The 14,029-nt window shown below is 37.3% G+C and overlaps 1 protein-coding gene and 1 long non-coding RNA gene across 2 annotated transcripts; both read right to left on the bottom strand.

Moving 5' to 3' along the window:
* Window positions 1–128: 128 nt before the first annotated feature.
* On the bottom strand, window positions 129–2,301 carry LOC144645234 (uncharacterized). Its single transcript, XR_013569233.1, has 3 exons — window positions 2,098–2,301; window positions 1,244–1,342; window positions 129–429 (listed from the first exon to the last, which is right to left on the bottom strand). It is a non-coding gene; the product is annotated as an uncharacterized LOC144645234 (long non-coding RNA).
* Window positions 2,302–5,058: 2,757 nt separating this feature from the next.
* On the bottom strand, window positions 5,059–9,837 carry LOC144645227 (uncharacterized). Its single transcript, XM_078504726.1, has 3 exons — window positions 9,666–9,837; window positions 8,552–8,659; window positions 5,059–5,307 (listed from the first exon to the last, which is right to left on the bottom strand). Exons 1-3 carry the CDS (start codon window positions 9,783–9,785, stop codon window positions 5,197–5,199), a joined length of 339 nt encoding a protein of 112 aa, XP_078360852.1. The 5' UTR covers window positions 9,786–9,837; the 3' UTR covers window positions 5,059–5,196.
* Window positions 9,838–14,029: the final 4,192 nt, after the last annotated feature.

The raw sequence follows: 14,029 nt of genomic DNA, 5'->3' as shown, positions 1-14,029 counted from the left end.
ACTCCAAAAGATAAGATCAATTAAAGAACATGATTTTGCAAATGAAATTTCCAAGATTGATGCGTGGCGAGAAAAAATCCTTGCAAAATATACTTCTATTTATGCGCGATCGTTTTTCAAGACAAAGAAACTGTTTTTATTTTTTATCATACAGCATTTTATTCGTAGTTCCAAGATTTATGTATTTTTTAATTTACATAACTTCTTATTAAACGGTTTACATAATGTCAGCCAACATAGCAACTACAAACGCCAGTGTTCTTTTACAAGTTACTGTTATTTTTTCATCGCGAGGAGTGTCCAGAAATCGTCGTCCATATAGACCTTAGCTTGTCGATCTGTCTCTTTGAAGATTTACCATCGAGCGCAACGGTAAATCCAGTGCGTTTTTCGACACACCAATCCATGTTGACAACGTTGAACGCAGTGCTGTTTTGAAATTTGAAATATATAAACACGGTAATAGTTGTTTGAAAAAGTATCATGGTCATTCCCGTTTGGTTTTGTGAAACGTACAGGTTTGTGACTAAAGGACTTTATACCTTGTTACGTTTGCTTTGTTTTGTTTTCCTTTTTGAATTTTTGTGAAGAAAATATCACATCACCCGGGAACTGGTTACATTACTTTCGGACTAGTACTGATCAGTTTTTAAATTTGTCAATAAATAGCTGGGTTAAATAATTGCCTTCATGGGCTACTTGGAAAATCCTTTTGATATGCGATCAATCACTTGCCGGTCAAAGTAGCCACATGCAGAATGCTACCCCAGAAGAAGTTTTCATTAATTTTGATATTGCACGCGAGATATTTTTCATACAAAAGGGTAACAAAGACTGTCGAATCTTTCAGATGGTCGCTGTTTGTGGGATATTTTATAAGAGAGTCTCAATGGGGTGGTGGCTTTTACGGTTAACGGTTAAAATGGCTTTTTTACGGCTACGGTTAATTTACTTCCATACGGTAACGAAGTTAAAAGTAATTCATTGTAGTAAATCCATTTTTGAAACATATTTTAGGTCTCGGGGCCTCGGGACGATGAGTGAACTAGTTTGGTTATTTATAAACTGACGATTTTTAACAAACGGCTACGGTAAAATTGTCATTACGCCTAACGGCTAAATTTTGGCCGTTTTACGGCTAACGAGTAACCCCATTGAGACTCTCTTATAAGAATTATAAAGTTATTGCAGTTTTGGGGCTGGTGATGACAACTTTGGCCGAAAAATTACTTAGATTACTTACAGAGTGTGGATGGCAGGTGTGGCCCCATGCTTTTTTTGTGTGACACTTGCCATGCCAGTCGCAGCATTGTCCGAATGCACAGTCGCGATCATACCTACACTGGAACACAAACAATAAGAAGAACCGTTAAGGCTTCTTTTTAAAATGTTACTCGGGATATCTTCAGACGTTTTTTGAAATTTACAATACACTAACGGGTCTATCTTTTCAATTTTTTGCCACATAATAAAATGTGTATCGTTAACTAAAAGCCAAATAAAATAACGTAAGATAACGAAAATAAAACCCTCCCGAATGCCCCCCCCCCCCTTCCCCCACAAAAAAAAAAATAAAAAAAAAATATAATATATATATATATATATATATATATAATAATAATGTCCCTTAAATCTCAGACGCAAAAAAAAAACTATGCCGAATATAGGCCTAAAGGTTATTATACAGTTATAGCTCTTAAAGGAAGAGAAAGCTTTTCCGGTTATAGGCCCCTATTGTAGATGTAGCCTTGTATTAGTATTCTACGTTTGTCGAGATTGATCAGAGCGGCTGTAGGACTTATTTTGGGGTTCATATCATTATGTTTAGAGATTTTAACTACGTGATATTCTTACGTGCACGAAACATTTCAGTCACAGAATAAAAACAAAAATTGGTGAAAAGCAAATTTATATCTGAAAGTAAGTCGCTCCGTATACAAGCCCTCCACTAAAATAAGTCCAACTAAAAGGGACGTTGAGCAAGTATAAGCCTAGAACTGATTTTCGAAGTTTTATGGTATATGCGGAAGGCTAATATTATAAGTATATATTCTTAAGTATGTTTACACATTTTTGCTTCCTAGGGGAAATGCTTACCCTTCTATGGTGGCCACCATGATGGTGCCCTTGTGGGTCATTTACTCCTTCGTCTTCCAAAATTTTTTCACCTTCAAACGATGCAACCACGAGGAAGGTGAACGCCAGGCAAAGCCCCAAAAACAGCGCGAATTTCATGTTGCTTTTTCTGCTGCACGGATTCACTGCGAGATCGAGGAAGTTTTTTTTTGTTGTTGTATCAAAATTAATGCTGAGCTATCCCTAAACGTTAAAGCAAAGTCAACAAAAGATTTGGTGGCGCCAAAAAACAAGGTGGAAAAACAGAGAAGTGTCATCATCGACATTATCATCTCATCATCTCAACAAGGGCACTTAACATAGCAAACATATTAGAGCAGATAGCAAGGAAAGTCAGAAAATTAACACGAGCAATCAAAAATTAACTTTGACACTATTAACCTTAAGATGAAGAGGTTTGCACGTTTTTTTTTTTTCTGCCTTTTTGTCTTAATAACATTTTATGATTTAGAAAAATAACCTTTGTCATGAACAAATAAACGAAATCATTAGACAACAGTATTTTGATCTGGTTTTTCACTTAGTCCAAGCGTGTGAAACCAAGCACGTATTTAGCTAAAGGATAAGTTCAAAACGCTACTCAAGATCCTTAGCCAATGAAAATCTTGGAAATTGCCATCTGCTTTACTAGCTTGTTTTTATTTTGAAAGAGTTTAATACCAAAATTATTGTGATTTGTATTTCCCGAGCTCAAAGGGACGTAAATCTCATTTTCAAGCCTCTCTTTTGCCAAAATCCCTGTCCCAGTCCAATTTTTGTTCATTTATTATTTCGGTGACCCAAATCTTATTTTCCCAGTGAAAATGTACTCCAATCCCTTATCCCTTCAGGTCTCTTACAAGCCATTGATATTCACATATTTAATGACAAATAACAAGATTTTGTGATAACCAAGTTCAAAGTTAGCATTCGCTCACTGAATTTTTTTTTTTTTGGCCTAGCAGAAATTTATAATCGCTTTTCCACAACTCTGGAAAATGAGCTGCCATTTTTACAGAATTAAAGTGGACATATTTATGCAAAAGCATAATAATATTTGCAGTGAAATCATTGTCGGACGCATAAGCAGATAATAATTTGTGGGCAGCTATTTGCAGTTCAGACATTTTCTTTTCTAGACCCTCCGTTTCTTTTTGTCACGTGTAACGTGTTCCCCGAAACATCGTTCCTAGGGCTTTTCCCTTGGTAATAGGTTGGAGGGGTCTAGAAACACTGTAACTACGACATCTGGTAGCGAATGCCCATTGAATGCTCATCCGCGCGTGTTCAGTAAAATGGAAGGGAAAAGGCTGTGGCTGACCGAGACGAAAAGAGCGCGAATTAATTAAAGAGTTTCGAGATTTCTGTTTGGCGTTTGAAAGAGCTGTACAACAATCGTTACAACAATTGTCGGAGAACATCGAGAATAAAATAAAGAGAACAGGAAGCCTTCCTGCAGGAAAGCAGCCATCGCTCTAGATTTCATTCAGTGTTATGGCAGTATCATCTTCAAACTTGCCCGCTACGTCTTTAACTGCTTTACCAAACACAACGTCTGCATGGATGAAAATGATCGGTATTACTCTATTGCAAGCGATTCACTTTAATTCAGTGGCAATTTGGAAACTAATTTTGTCGGCGTAGCAGCCATATTTTCATTTGAAGGAAAAGCGCGCAAATCTTCTGCCCAGAGGCGTATAATTTGTTTTAATACCTTATTATGCATGCATTTTTTATCAGCCAATCAAAAAATTTACATTTTTCACCGTTACCAGGACAACTTCGTAATGTCATTTTTTTAAAAAAAAACGTGTGGCCCTGGAGACGAGAATGCAGATCAGGTAGTGGGCTCTCGGCAGAATGGATGCTCTCTGGGTAGAATGCATCAAATGATAAAGCGCTTTGATCAACTGAAAAAAGGTCCGGTTTTGTCGGTGATTAATGTCTATACCTTCAATAGCTTTTTCCACCAAAAATGCGGTCTTAGAAATGTAACTCATTTTTTGCCTGGTATCCGTTAACTTTGTGTTGTTCAAGGTATAATGCTAATATACTTATTATTTTATTTTTAACACATCATAGCACATTGTTTACATTCTGGTATGCTTGCATGCGCCTGAAAATTGGGGAGAGGGAGACTTATTATAAGGGCGTGGTTTCCGAAAAGCGTATTTGATTTTCTGGGTTGCCAACCTTATTATCGGAAATTCACGATATGTTCTTTACGTTTTTGTGAAACCAGATTTAAAGTGACGCTGGAAGATTTTCAACATGCGACTTGCGCGGGAAATATGTCATGCGCTTCAAGCGTGGGAAAATGCGTCAACGTGTGGCAAGAGCGGGAAATGTGCGTCACGATCAAGAAAGCATCCAACTGGCCGTGGATTGTATGGGAAAGTTAATTTGTATTCAGTGTAAAATCAAAGACGATTATTACATACTTTCAAACGTACGCGTATACGCTCCAAAACCGACTACCGCATTTTACAACTGATCTTTCAAGATTGATGCGTGGCGAGAAAATTGCCGTTGAAAAATGTGTATTTCTTTATACAGCTAATTCAAAAAAGGTTGTCGTTCAGTCCAGAGCTACTGCACGCGCGGAATACTAATAAGATGTCGACGTGACAAACGCGAATTTCAAGTTGCACATTTTTTTCTCTTCGGACATGTGGAAACAATGTACTTTTAGCCACGCTGAATTTAAGAAGAATTTTTAAAACTCAAAGATATGCGACAGTAAAAGTAAAGCTTTAGAGACAGGCCTCCTGAGAGGAAAAACAAAGTCTTCACGTGCTTACTCCTCTAGGCCAGTATGCAAAATTTCAGTGGATACCCAGACTATCGTTCGGTCTTGTCGCGTGTGCTTTTTTCCGAGAAACTTTCTCGAATTAGCTGTAAACAGCCAATTCTGGGCAAAACTATTTCCACAGTACAGCAGTATTTTTTTAGGTGCAATGTGCGTTTTTATTATTTTTTTCTTCTACTACTTTTTCGTCACTTAACAAGTTATGAACCAGCATAACAACTACAACTTCTGCTTCCATTGCAGAACTACCCAGCTTTCATTGCGAGAACTGTTTAGAAGTCACCAGAGCCTGGTTCTTCGGGACGCTGGCACTTGTGGTAACTGAGAAAACCGCTTCCTGTTTTGCGACACTCTAGGTGATCTTGGCAACTGAAGTAGCAGCTCTGTTTGAAATTGAAAATATATAAAAATATCAGGAAAATATTTCAGGGTGATTTCAATTCATATGGGTTTGCAAGTACGAGATTCAGATCCAACATGAACCTTCACTGATGAGCGAGTTTTAGAACAGTTTAAGCACCCTGTTAAAACATAAGAGAAAGCTGTGCGACAGAAGATTGATTCATATCAGACTTAAGTCCAGTATGATGCAGCATTTGAAAACCAATGTGGAACAGTTCAACATGCGTTATAAGGGACCGCCGCCTGGTTAGCTCAATTGGTAGAGCGCCGGACTGCTGTGCGGGAGGTCGTGGGTTCGAACCCCAGACCGGACCAACACTCAGGGTCTTAAAATAACTGAGGAGAATGTGCTGCCTTTGTAATTACATCTGCAAATGGTTAGACATTCTAGTCTTCTCGGAAAATCTTTAGTCTTGTAACAGGGGACGTTAAAGAACCCACACACTATTCGCAAAGAGTAGGACACGAAGCTCCCGGTGTTGTGGTCTGGTGTGTAAAGCGGATTTGAACGTACGGAAAATGCGCTATATAAATGCATTATCATTATCATTATCATTAAAGTACAGGGGGAGGGAGCGGTGGGCTATGTTTTTTTTTAAGTGCTGGTTTTCAGTGGCCCACCCCAAATTATTTGACAGAGTTGGGGCAGCACACCCCTGGATTGGCACAAAAAAATCTAGTGGCACCCCCCCCCCCCCCCCCAACCAAACAGAATCATAATGTGTATAGGTACATAGTGAACATTGGCTTACCAATTTAGTCAGAATCTCCAAAAAATCTCGAAAGATCGAAAGTTTGAAACATGTCGCTGTCAGAATCCGTGAAATGCTAGCGGAGTAAAATTAACCTTTAACAGTTCTTCGCACTTATTAACAGTCTAGTTTTTGTTGCTTATAAATTGTTTGCAATGTAAAGACAGGTGACTATCGCCATTGATTCCTAGCACAAAAGAAGTTTACTTAACATGAAAGAAAAGCAGTTTTTAATGCGATATTTCGGAACGAATGAATAGCTAGAATAAAAGTTTCTTTGATATATAAAATTCATTATATTTATGAATAGATCGTTTAATTAGTCTATTTAAGAACTGCGGCAGATGTTTTTTTAATTCGTTCCAAGAGTAAACAGTTATTGTACAGACAATTTGTATTTTTTTAAAAAAAGTACAATGTATCTTGTATTTTTTATAATACAATGCATCTTGTATTTTCATTAAAAAAACAAGTGATATTTCACAGACCGAATCATCGCTCTAATTCTACATTAAATCCGAAAACGTTTTTCCCTTAAAGGAGTCACGGAAAATTCGCGGATTTGTGGTCTAAACTATTTCAACATTAGTGGTACAAAAAACCTTATCTTTGAACGTCTTAAGGAAGATATAACCTTAATTTCAGCTATAACGGCTATAAATATATATTTTGGCTATTCAAAAATCTGTTAATCGGTGACAATACCCCTTTAAGCTCCAACAAATGTTACTTCGTAGCTTTAGGCCCGGTTCAGACGCCGATCTTTTCATGAGCCGAACCTAATTCCTTGAATTAAGTACATGAAAAAATTCGGCGTCTGAATCAAATTGGACCGGCTATTTCAATTTGGAACGGCTCACCCGTTCTTCCCGCCTGGCTTGGCCGAGAATTTCGCCTGTGGAACGCCTTTGGAACGGCTTTGATTCAGACGCCGTACTTTTCATCTGCCGATCCTAATTCATAAATCATTATAATGTATTTTGAAATTTTTGATTGGTTTTATTGGATCTGTATTAGGAACGGCCTCGGAAAGGCCAAAAAGTACGGCGTCTGAATCAAGAGGCGCACTTTTGTCAATTTGGGTCGGTCCAAATTCGAATTGAGTTCGGCTCATGAAAAGTACGGCGTCTGAACCGGGCCTTACAAAGACCATCTAAGATCAACGGTGTATTCTGTATTCATTCTAGCTGCATGTCTCTATGTGCAATTTTTCGGCAACACAAGCTCCGTGCACAAAGAATATTATAGTCTTGTGTCCAAATTTTCAGGACAGCATGCGCACCTTCTTTAAATTGGGCATATCAGATAGATGATGTCTTGGCTGGCCCTTCTTCCCCTAAAAGGGTTGGTGCACCGCCAGTCAGCCTGTTGTGACCAATTCTAATTTCCTTATTAAAACAAGATTGGGGTGATTGTTCCCCATGTGATAGGTTGCTATGGTTGCTATGTTGCATGGTCACTCCTTGGTCGGTCGTCACTACTGGATACCAAAACTATTGCATCTTTGAGGTAGTCTCTACTTGCGATACCAAAACTGTTAAGTTTTGCAGATTTTCTTCGCTTACGATACCAAAACTATTGCATCTTTAAGGTAGTCTCTACTTGCGATACCAAAACTGCTAAGTTTTGCAGATTTTCTTCACTTACGATACCAAAACTATTGCATCTTTAAGGTAGTCTCTTCATACGATACCAAAACTGTTAAGTTTTGCAGATTTTCTTCACTTAAGATACCAAAACTATTGCATCTTTGAGGGAGTCTCTACTTGCAATATCAAAACTGTTATGTCTTTCAGGTTGTCTTCACTTACGATACCAAAACTATTGCAGTTTTAGGTGATACCTTCTAACGATTCAAAAACCAGGTGCTATTTGCAGGAATTACTTGCGAGGTACGAGACTCGGCTAATGAACATAATGGTTGCATTTGTCAAATTGTTTGTCGCCACTCATGAGAATTACTGACAGTAAAAACCCGCGTATAAGAACCTAAAATTTAAGAACCTATTAGGCTAAAATTTTCACTTTAATCCCCCTTTTCATAAGAACCTATTTAGCCTAAAGTTTTCAATAGGTTCTTATTTTACAAAAATAAAGGCACAGATGAAATGTAACACAGCATTTTATGAGCACTGTAGCATGAAAGACATAAATGCTAGTACTTTGGAAAGATAGATTTACTGTATGGTCATCATCTAAACTGTATTCTGGATAATTATTCAATACCGCAATATATTCTATATCAGATATGCCCTGTAGTAGTTATCTGTGCTGATCGCTAGTGCCCCTATCAAATTAAGAACATAAGTAGCCTAAAATCCCACTAAATGCCATTTCTATAAGGACCTATTTAGGCTATAGGTTCCTATACGCGGGTTTTACTGTACTACAGGGTAGCTACACTAAGTTAACTTTCGATTAGTCCCTTCTCGTTTATTTTCGACTGGTGAGAACACTCGGGAATTTTACTTACAGAATTTGGATGACAGAATGACCCCTCTCCTTTTTTAGCCTTACATCTGTGGTAAAGCCAGTTCTTGTAACAGCACTCTCCGGGATCACAGTCGTTATCGGTGTGGCACTGTAAAATAGACAACAATGGCCTTAGTTTTGAGAGAATTTTTAAGAGGAGTGGGGGGAGGGGGTTATGCATTAATTTGTATGAAATTTTAAGAGGTTTAAAGCAGGAAATTAATAAAGAAAAAATTGAAACAGTCGCATGCACTTTAGGTTTTCAGGCGACTGTCTAGTGTCCGTCGACCAATTTTTAACTACAAATTTCTTATTTTAAAATCACATTGAATCTCTAATTTTTCTCATTTCTCTAATTGTACATATCTTTTGAGAAAAACTATCATTTCCCAACATATCCCTAAATCGCCTAAACATTTTCAAAACAATGCAAACGAGGTATTTCCGTTAAACCCATGTTAAGAAGTGAAAAAAAAAAATGACCGTCACGTAAAACCCCGCTTTAAGAAATGATTTTAAGGCTGCCATCTTCGGAATGTCTCCGAACATTTTTCAAAAATCTTCAGAAGGTCAAAATACAGAGATCAACGTTTTGGTGTGGAAGATCTGTAGACACGCATCATAAAGTATGCATGTGTCTTCAAAAAAAACGTATTAGGGTGCATGGGTTAGCTATCCTGCGAAGCCTAAAGAACAATAAATGATCAAATATCGGGATATTTCTGGAGGTAATGAAACTAAACGTGAATTGTGCATGTTGCAATTTGTTGTATTTACATGATTTAAGTCAACTATATCACGCGACAAGCCATCGAAAGGTATATCGTCACAAACATAGTTTTATTACGTTTTGATAAAAAGCTGTTTTCTACATGTATGTTTGGTAATAAACAGTTTCAAGTTTCGTAAAATAAGACTGTCGTTATCGGGCAGCTAAATTTTAGCATAGCTTGACTCATACCAAAATGGCATCGAAAAGCCGATTATTTAAACCTACAAGGCAAAATGAGTTCTGAACATACGTTTGCTTACGAATTCAAAATAAAAAAAAAATCTTTCACCGAATAGTATAGTTTGCTTTTTCATAATTGTTTTTTTTAACAGAAAACGCTTACCTTTTTAAATAAATGGCGTTTGTCCATTTCATCTTCGTCTTCCAAAAATTCGTCCTCTTCAAACGATTGAGCCACGAAGGCCAACGCCAGACAAATCCCCAAAAACAGCGCGAATTTCATGTTGCTTTCAATGCTGCACAAATTCACTGTGGGTTGCTCGGTCGCGGAAGCTTTTTTCTTCAATCAGAGTTAAAGCTGAGCTATCACAAAAAACGCAAATGCAGATTAAAATAAACAAAATATTCAATGGCGCCGAAAAAGCAAGTTGAAAATATGATGAAGTGTCAAAATCATCTCAAACAGTGTCAAACATACCTTTATATTGAGATATCTAACACAAAACCCGTAAAAGCTATTATTATGACAGCAAATATAATATTGGCAATCTTAGATTAAGTTTGGCTTGACGGGAATTGATATAAAGCGAATCGAATCTTTAAATTGATTTAAAGAGGTTGAAAGTTTAAACAGAACTTTGTTGTATGGTATTCTTTCCTTTGTCTCTTGCGGATTGTCATGGTTTGTCAATAGCCGGCCTTTTATCAGTTACCCAACAAAACGACCAACACAACCAAGTTTTTTGTTAATGCTTTTAAACTCTTCAATGAAAAAATAAACAGTTAAGCAGCTGGGAGATTCCCTTAATTTTGATTGGCTAACGATCTCGAGCAGTATTTTAAAGGTGACCGACGTTCTTGATTTTACAAGCCCCGAGTCTGAAACCTCTCTAAGTACATTACTGGTTTCTTATCTTTCGTTTCGGTTTATGTTCAATAGGCCTCATGTTTGATATCTTTCTACTCGAAAAAAAATTCGGCTTAAGAGAAAGCAATTTCACATCTCTATTTGTCTGCAAAATAATACTTTTGATATTTCATTCAATTTCACGCGTTGGCAGTTGTGTCAACATCAAAAAATATCCGCTATTAAACAATGTAAATTTTGTGTACACATTTATCGAACTTTCTTTTTAAACCATAGTGATCTCGTTTTCTCATTTTAGTATTAGTAAAAAGATATGTTTTGTCTGTAATAATATAGATGCAACTAGTAAAAGCCTTTATCCATCGCATTCTAGTAAACATTGAGCAAATTAAATCGATCAGTTCCATGATAAAATTAGAACACAGACTCTTCGCAGCTGTTAGTCACGTGATTGTGTCAATCAAATGTAAATGGGACTGGTCAAAAAAATTATTATTGGTGCAAAGAAATATGCCGCTAATGAAATTTCAAGGGCAAGAAAAGCAGAGAAAGAAGAGTCTAGTTAGTCTTTCTTGTAGTCAGGGTCGGCCAGGGGGGAAGTAGTATTACCAATATACCTAAAAAAAATATATATACCCAGTATACCCAAATTTCCCCCCCTTAAATCATGCAAATGCCAAGCTTTTGAAATGCACAGTATACCTTATATTTTACCCATAAAAATACTTTATACCAATAGAATACTGTATACCCAATTTAAAATCATCCTGTATACTGCATACCTAAATGCCCTGACCATGCAACCCTGGGTAGTGTTTCCAGTAAACGAGCGCGGCCACAACAATACCCCATAGCCCTGAAAAGCCCATGAATTATATGTAAAGATTTTAAATCAAATAGTTCAATGAACAGTTTTTACCTACAACAGAGACGTCAACCATTCAACGATATAATACATGGTAGCGCGGAGATATAAAATTTATCTTCCAGTGTTCAAATCGATAGCTCACGAGTGAGCGCATTTCATATATCCAAGCAACCATGTATTATTCTGTTTATTATATAAACCTACTAATTACGATGTTTTTGACGATTTTCCGAAGATTTCCGAGCATTCTCCGAAAATTTCCGAAGATTTTCAAAATGTTGTCTGAAGATCGTACGAATGATTCCGAACATTTCCCGAAAATTTCCGAAGTATTCCAAAGATTACCGAAGATTGCCGAGGTAGATCCGAAGATGTTTCGACCTAATATCGATAAAACTTGGCTTATTGAGCGTTGAAACACGGCAAACGCTGCGAGCTGATTGGTCAAAAATGATATCACACATGTGTGGATATCATTTTTATCCACACATGTGTGATACCATTTTTCTTGATTTGCTACCACTCGCTATACCACTGCAGTTTATATAATAAATAGTTTGTGAGGGAATGTGCCGCTGGGATTCTGAAACCCTTACCCTATACCAGACCATGTTCGGTTGATTTTCCAACCTTATACCAGACTACACACTGAAAATCCCTACACTATTCTAGACCAAAACTCTCTGATTTCTATACCCTAAACTGCTCGAAAACCATACCCTTTGCAGCGGAACATAGCTCATATGTAACTCACATATGGGAGTGCCCCCACCCCCCACCCCGGGAGGTATATCTATGCTTAACACTGACTTTTTGGTAGTCAGGTTTGTTACTAAGCTAAAGCAACACCACTGAGGTTCGGAACTCTCAGACAATAGAACAAGAGCCATCACAAATACAGACTCTTTTAAAAAAAATAGTCGCTTATGTAAATAGTGATTATTAAAATTTTAATTAATTATTTTAAAATGTTGTAATTACTTTGATGGATTTTGACTCAAACGACCACATCAGCTATAACGACATAGAAAGGCATAAATTCATTCTCCAAAGTGTGAATAGACGTCATCAGTAACACTGTAACACTTACCGACGTGTTCAACGTTTTAGGTCGCCACTGCCATATATATATCCGTCCGTAGCCAAACCACCTTTCGGCAATTTTCATGACTAGTACAGTAGCAATATGCCAGGCCACTATAAGTGGATTTCCAATTCTTACCAATACCTTCACTGCATTCTTAAGTAGCACTAAATTATGGTGAGACTGTCCCTTTAAGGCCTGGCCAAACGGAGACGCAAACTTGCGTCTACTTGCATCTCCGTCTGGTCAGAGCTTTAAAGGAACACTGCCGCATTTTTTCATTAAAAGAACCTTTATAATACGGACCCTGTCTTACACGGACAACGGACTCTACATCTCGCCCCAGAAAGCAAATTCATATAAAATTAACCTCCTAATTACAAACACTCTAATGATCAGGTGATGATAGATTATTTGTGTGATATCAGTATTTTTTTTCTGTTTGTAGATACAAGCTGTATGCGCCTAGGGGCTATTCAGCGTTGAACTGTGGATACCGGACACCGTCTACTTCACTACAATATGGCAAATCATTCTGTTTACCGTTACAAAAGCAACAACGCTTTATTCACTTTATCTTTAACTGGCGACTTCAACGTTCAAATCAAAAATACCATTTAAAAATACCATGAAACCAAAGAGAAGAAAAAGGAGAGTGTTTCCTCTCTCTTGAAATGTCTCTCCTGCTAACAAGAACGAAGAACATGTAGGACGCGGAGCCTACGGATTATCGTCCTTATGTTAGAAGACTAGAACATTATTGCGAAGGCAGCACGTACCCCTCGATCAGTTAGGGGCCAACCATTTTACTCTTGAGGGTGGGGATGGGTGATTTTGAAAAAAAAAAAGGGAAAAATGCACAGGACAGTGGTCCAAAAAAAATCATACGTGTACAGTGGGCTGGAAAAAAACTTCTGGCAAGATGTTCCCTGGGTTGACACATTCAACTTTTATTATCAGCAAACTGTTAAAAGATTTTAGCATCTGGACTTAGGTAAGAGGGATTCATAGCACAATAATGTGTCCCCTAGTTGGCTTTTATGTCTGCGGTTACCGATCTTGGCACATTTTTGTCTTAAATTCAAGTTCACGCCTGTTGTTGTGACTTGAAGAACAATGTTTTGCGCTAAATCGATCGAGGATGCCAGAATACAGGTAGCTGCTGGAACATGAAGTAAACTTTAGTAGAAGTATCTATTCGATACAAATATGCAAAGTTAAAGCCCTTTATTCTATTAACAAAATTATTTCAAATGTAGACAACTTGTGACTTTGCTACAAGACTAAGAAACAGCCTCCAATGGTAAATTGTCATTCTTTTGTACAATGTAGTCTGGTAGACACAAGCGAAGATATTTATTAGCACACTAAATATCTATTCTATCTCATAAAATCACTCCGTCGTGATACAAAACAATTTCGGACGTTAAAATTACGGCAATTAATTTTCGAACACTTTTTGTCTCATTTTAGAAAAAACTTTCTGATACTTTGGTGAAACATGGCTAAAGTAAATTTACGCCTACAAAAGACGAATGAGAATGAAAAAAACATACGTGAAAATGACAGTTTTACTGCACCCTCAAAGTTTTACATAAATACCGATGAGAAAATAACACACATACTATCAAACCGTTACGTGTTCTTTCAAGCCATGTCTCTATTAGAGTTCGCTCCATAAAGGAAACTCAAAGCCTTGGCATGGAT

This window comes from Oculina patagonica, chromosome 3 (genome assembly GCF_052425735.1).
Source record: "Oculina patagonica isolate OP01 chromosome 3, crgOcupat, whole genome shotgun sequence".
NCBI lineage: Eukaryota > Metazoa > Cnidaria > Anthozoa > Scleractinia > Oculinidae > Oculina > Oculina patagonica.
The sequence above is the reverse complement of the archived record's forward strand: the minus strand, read 5'-3'. Positions and strand labels throughout refer to the sequence as shown.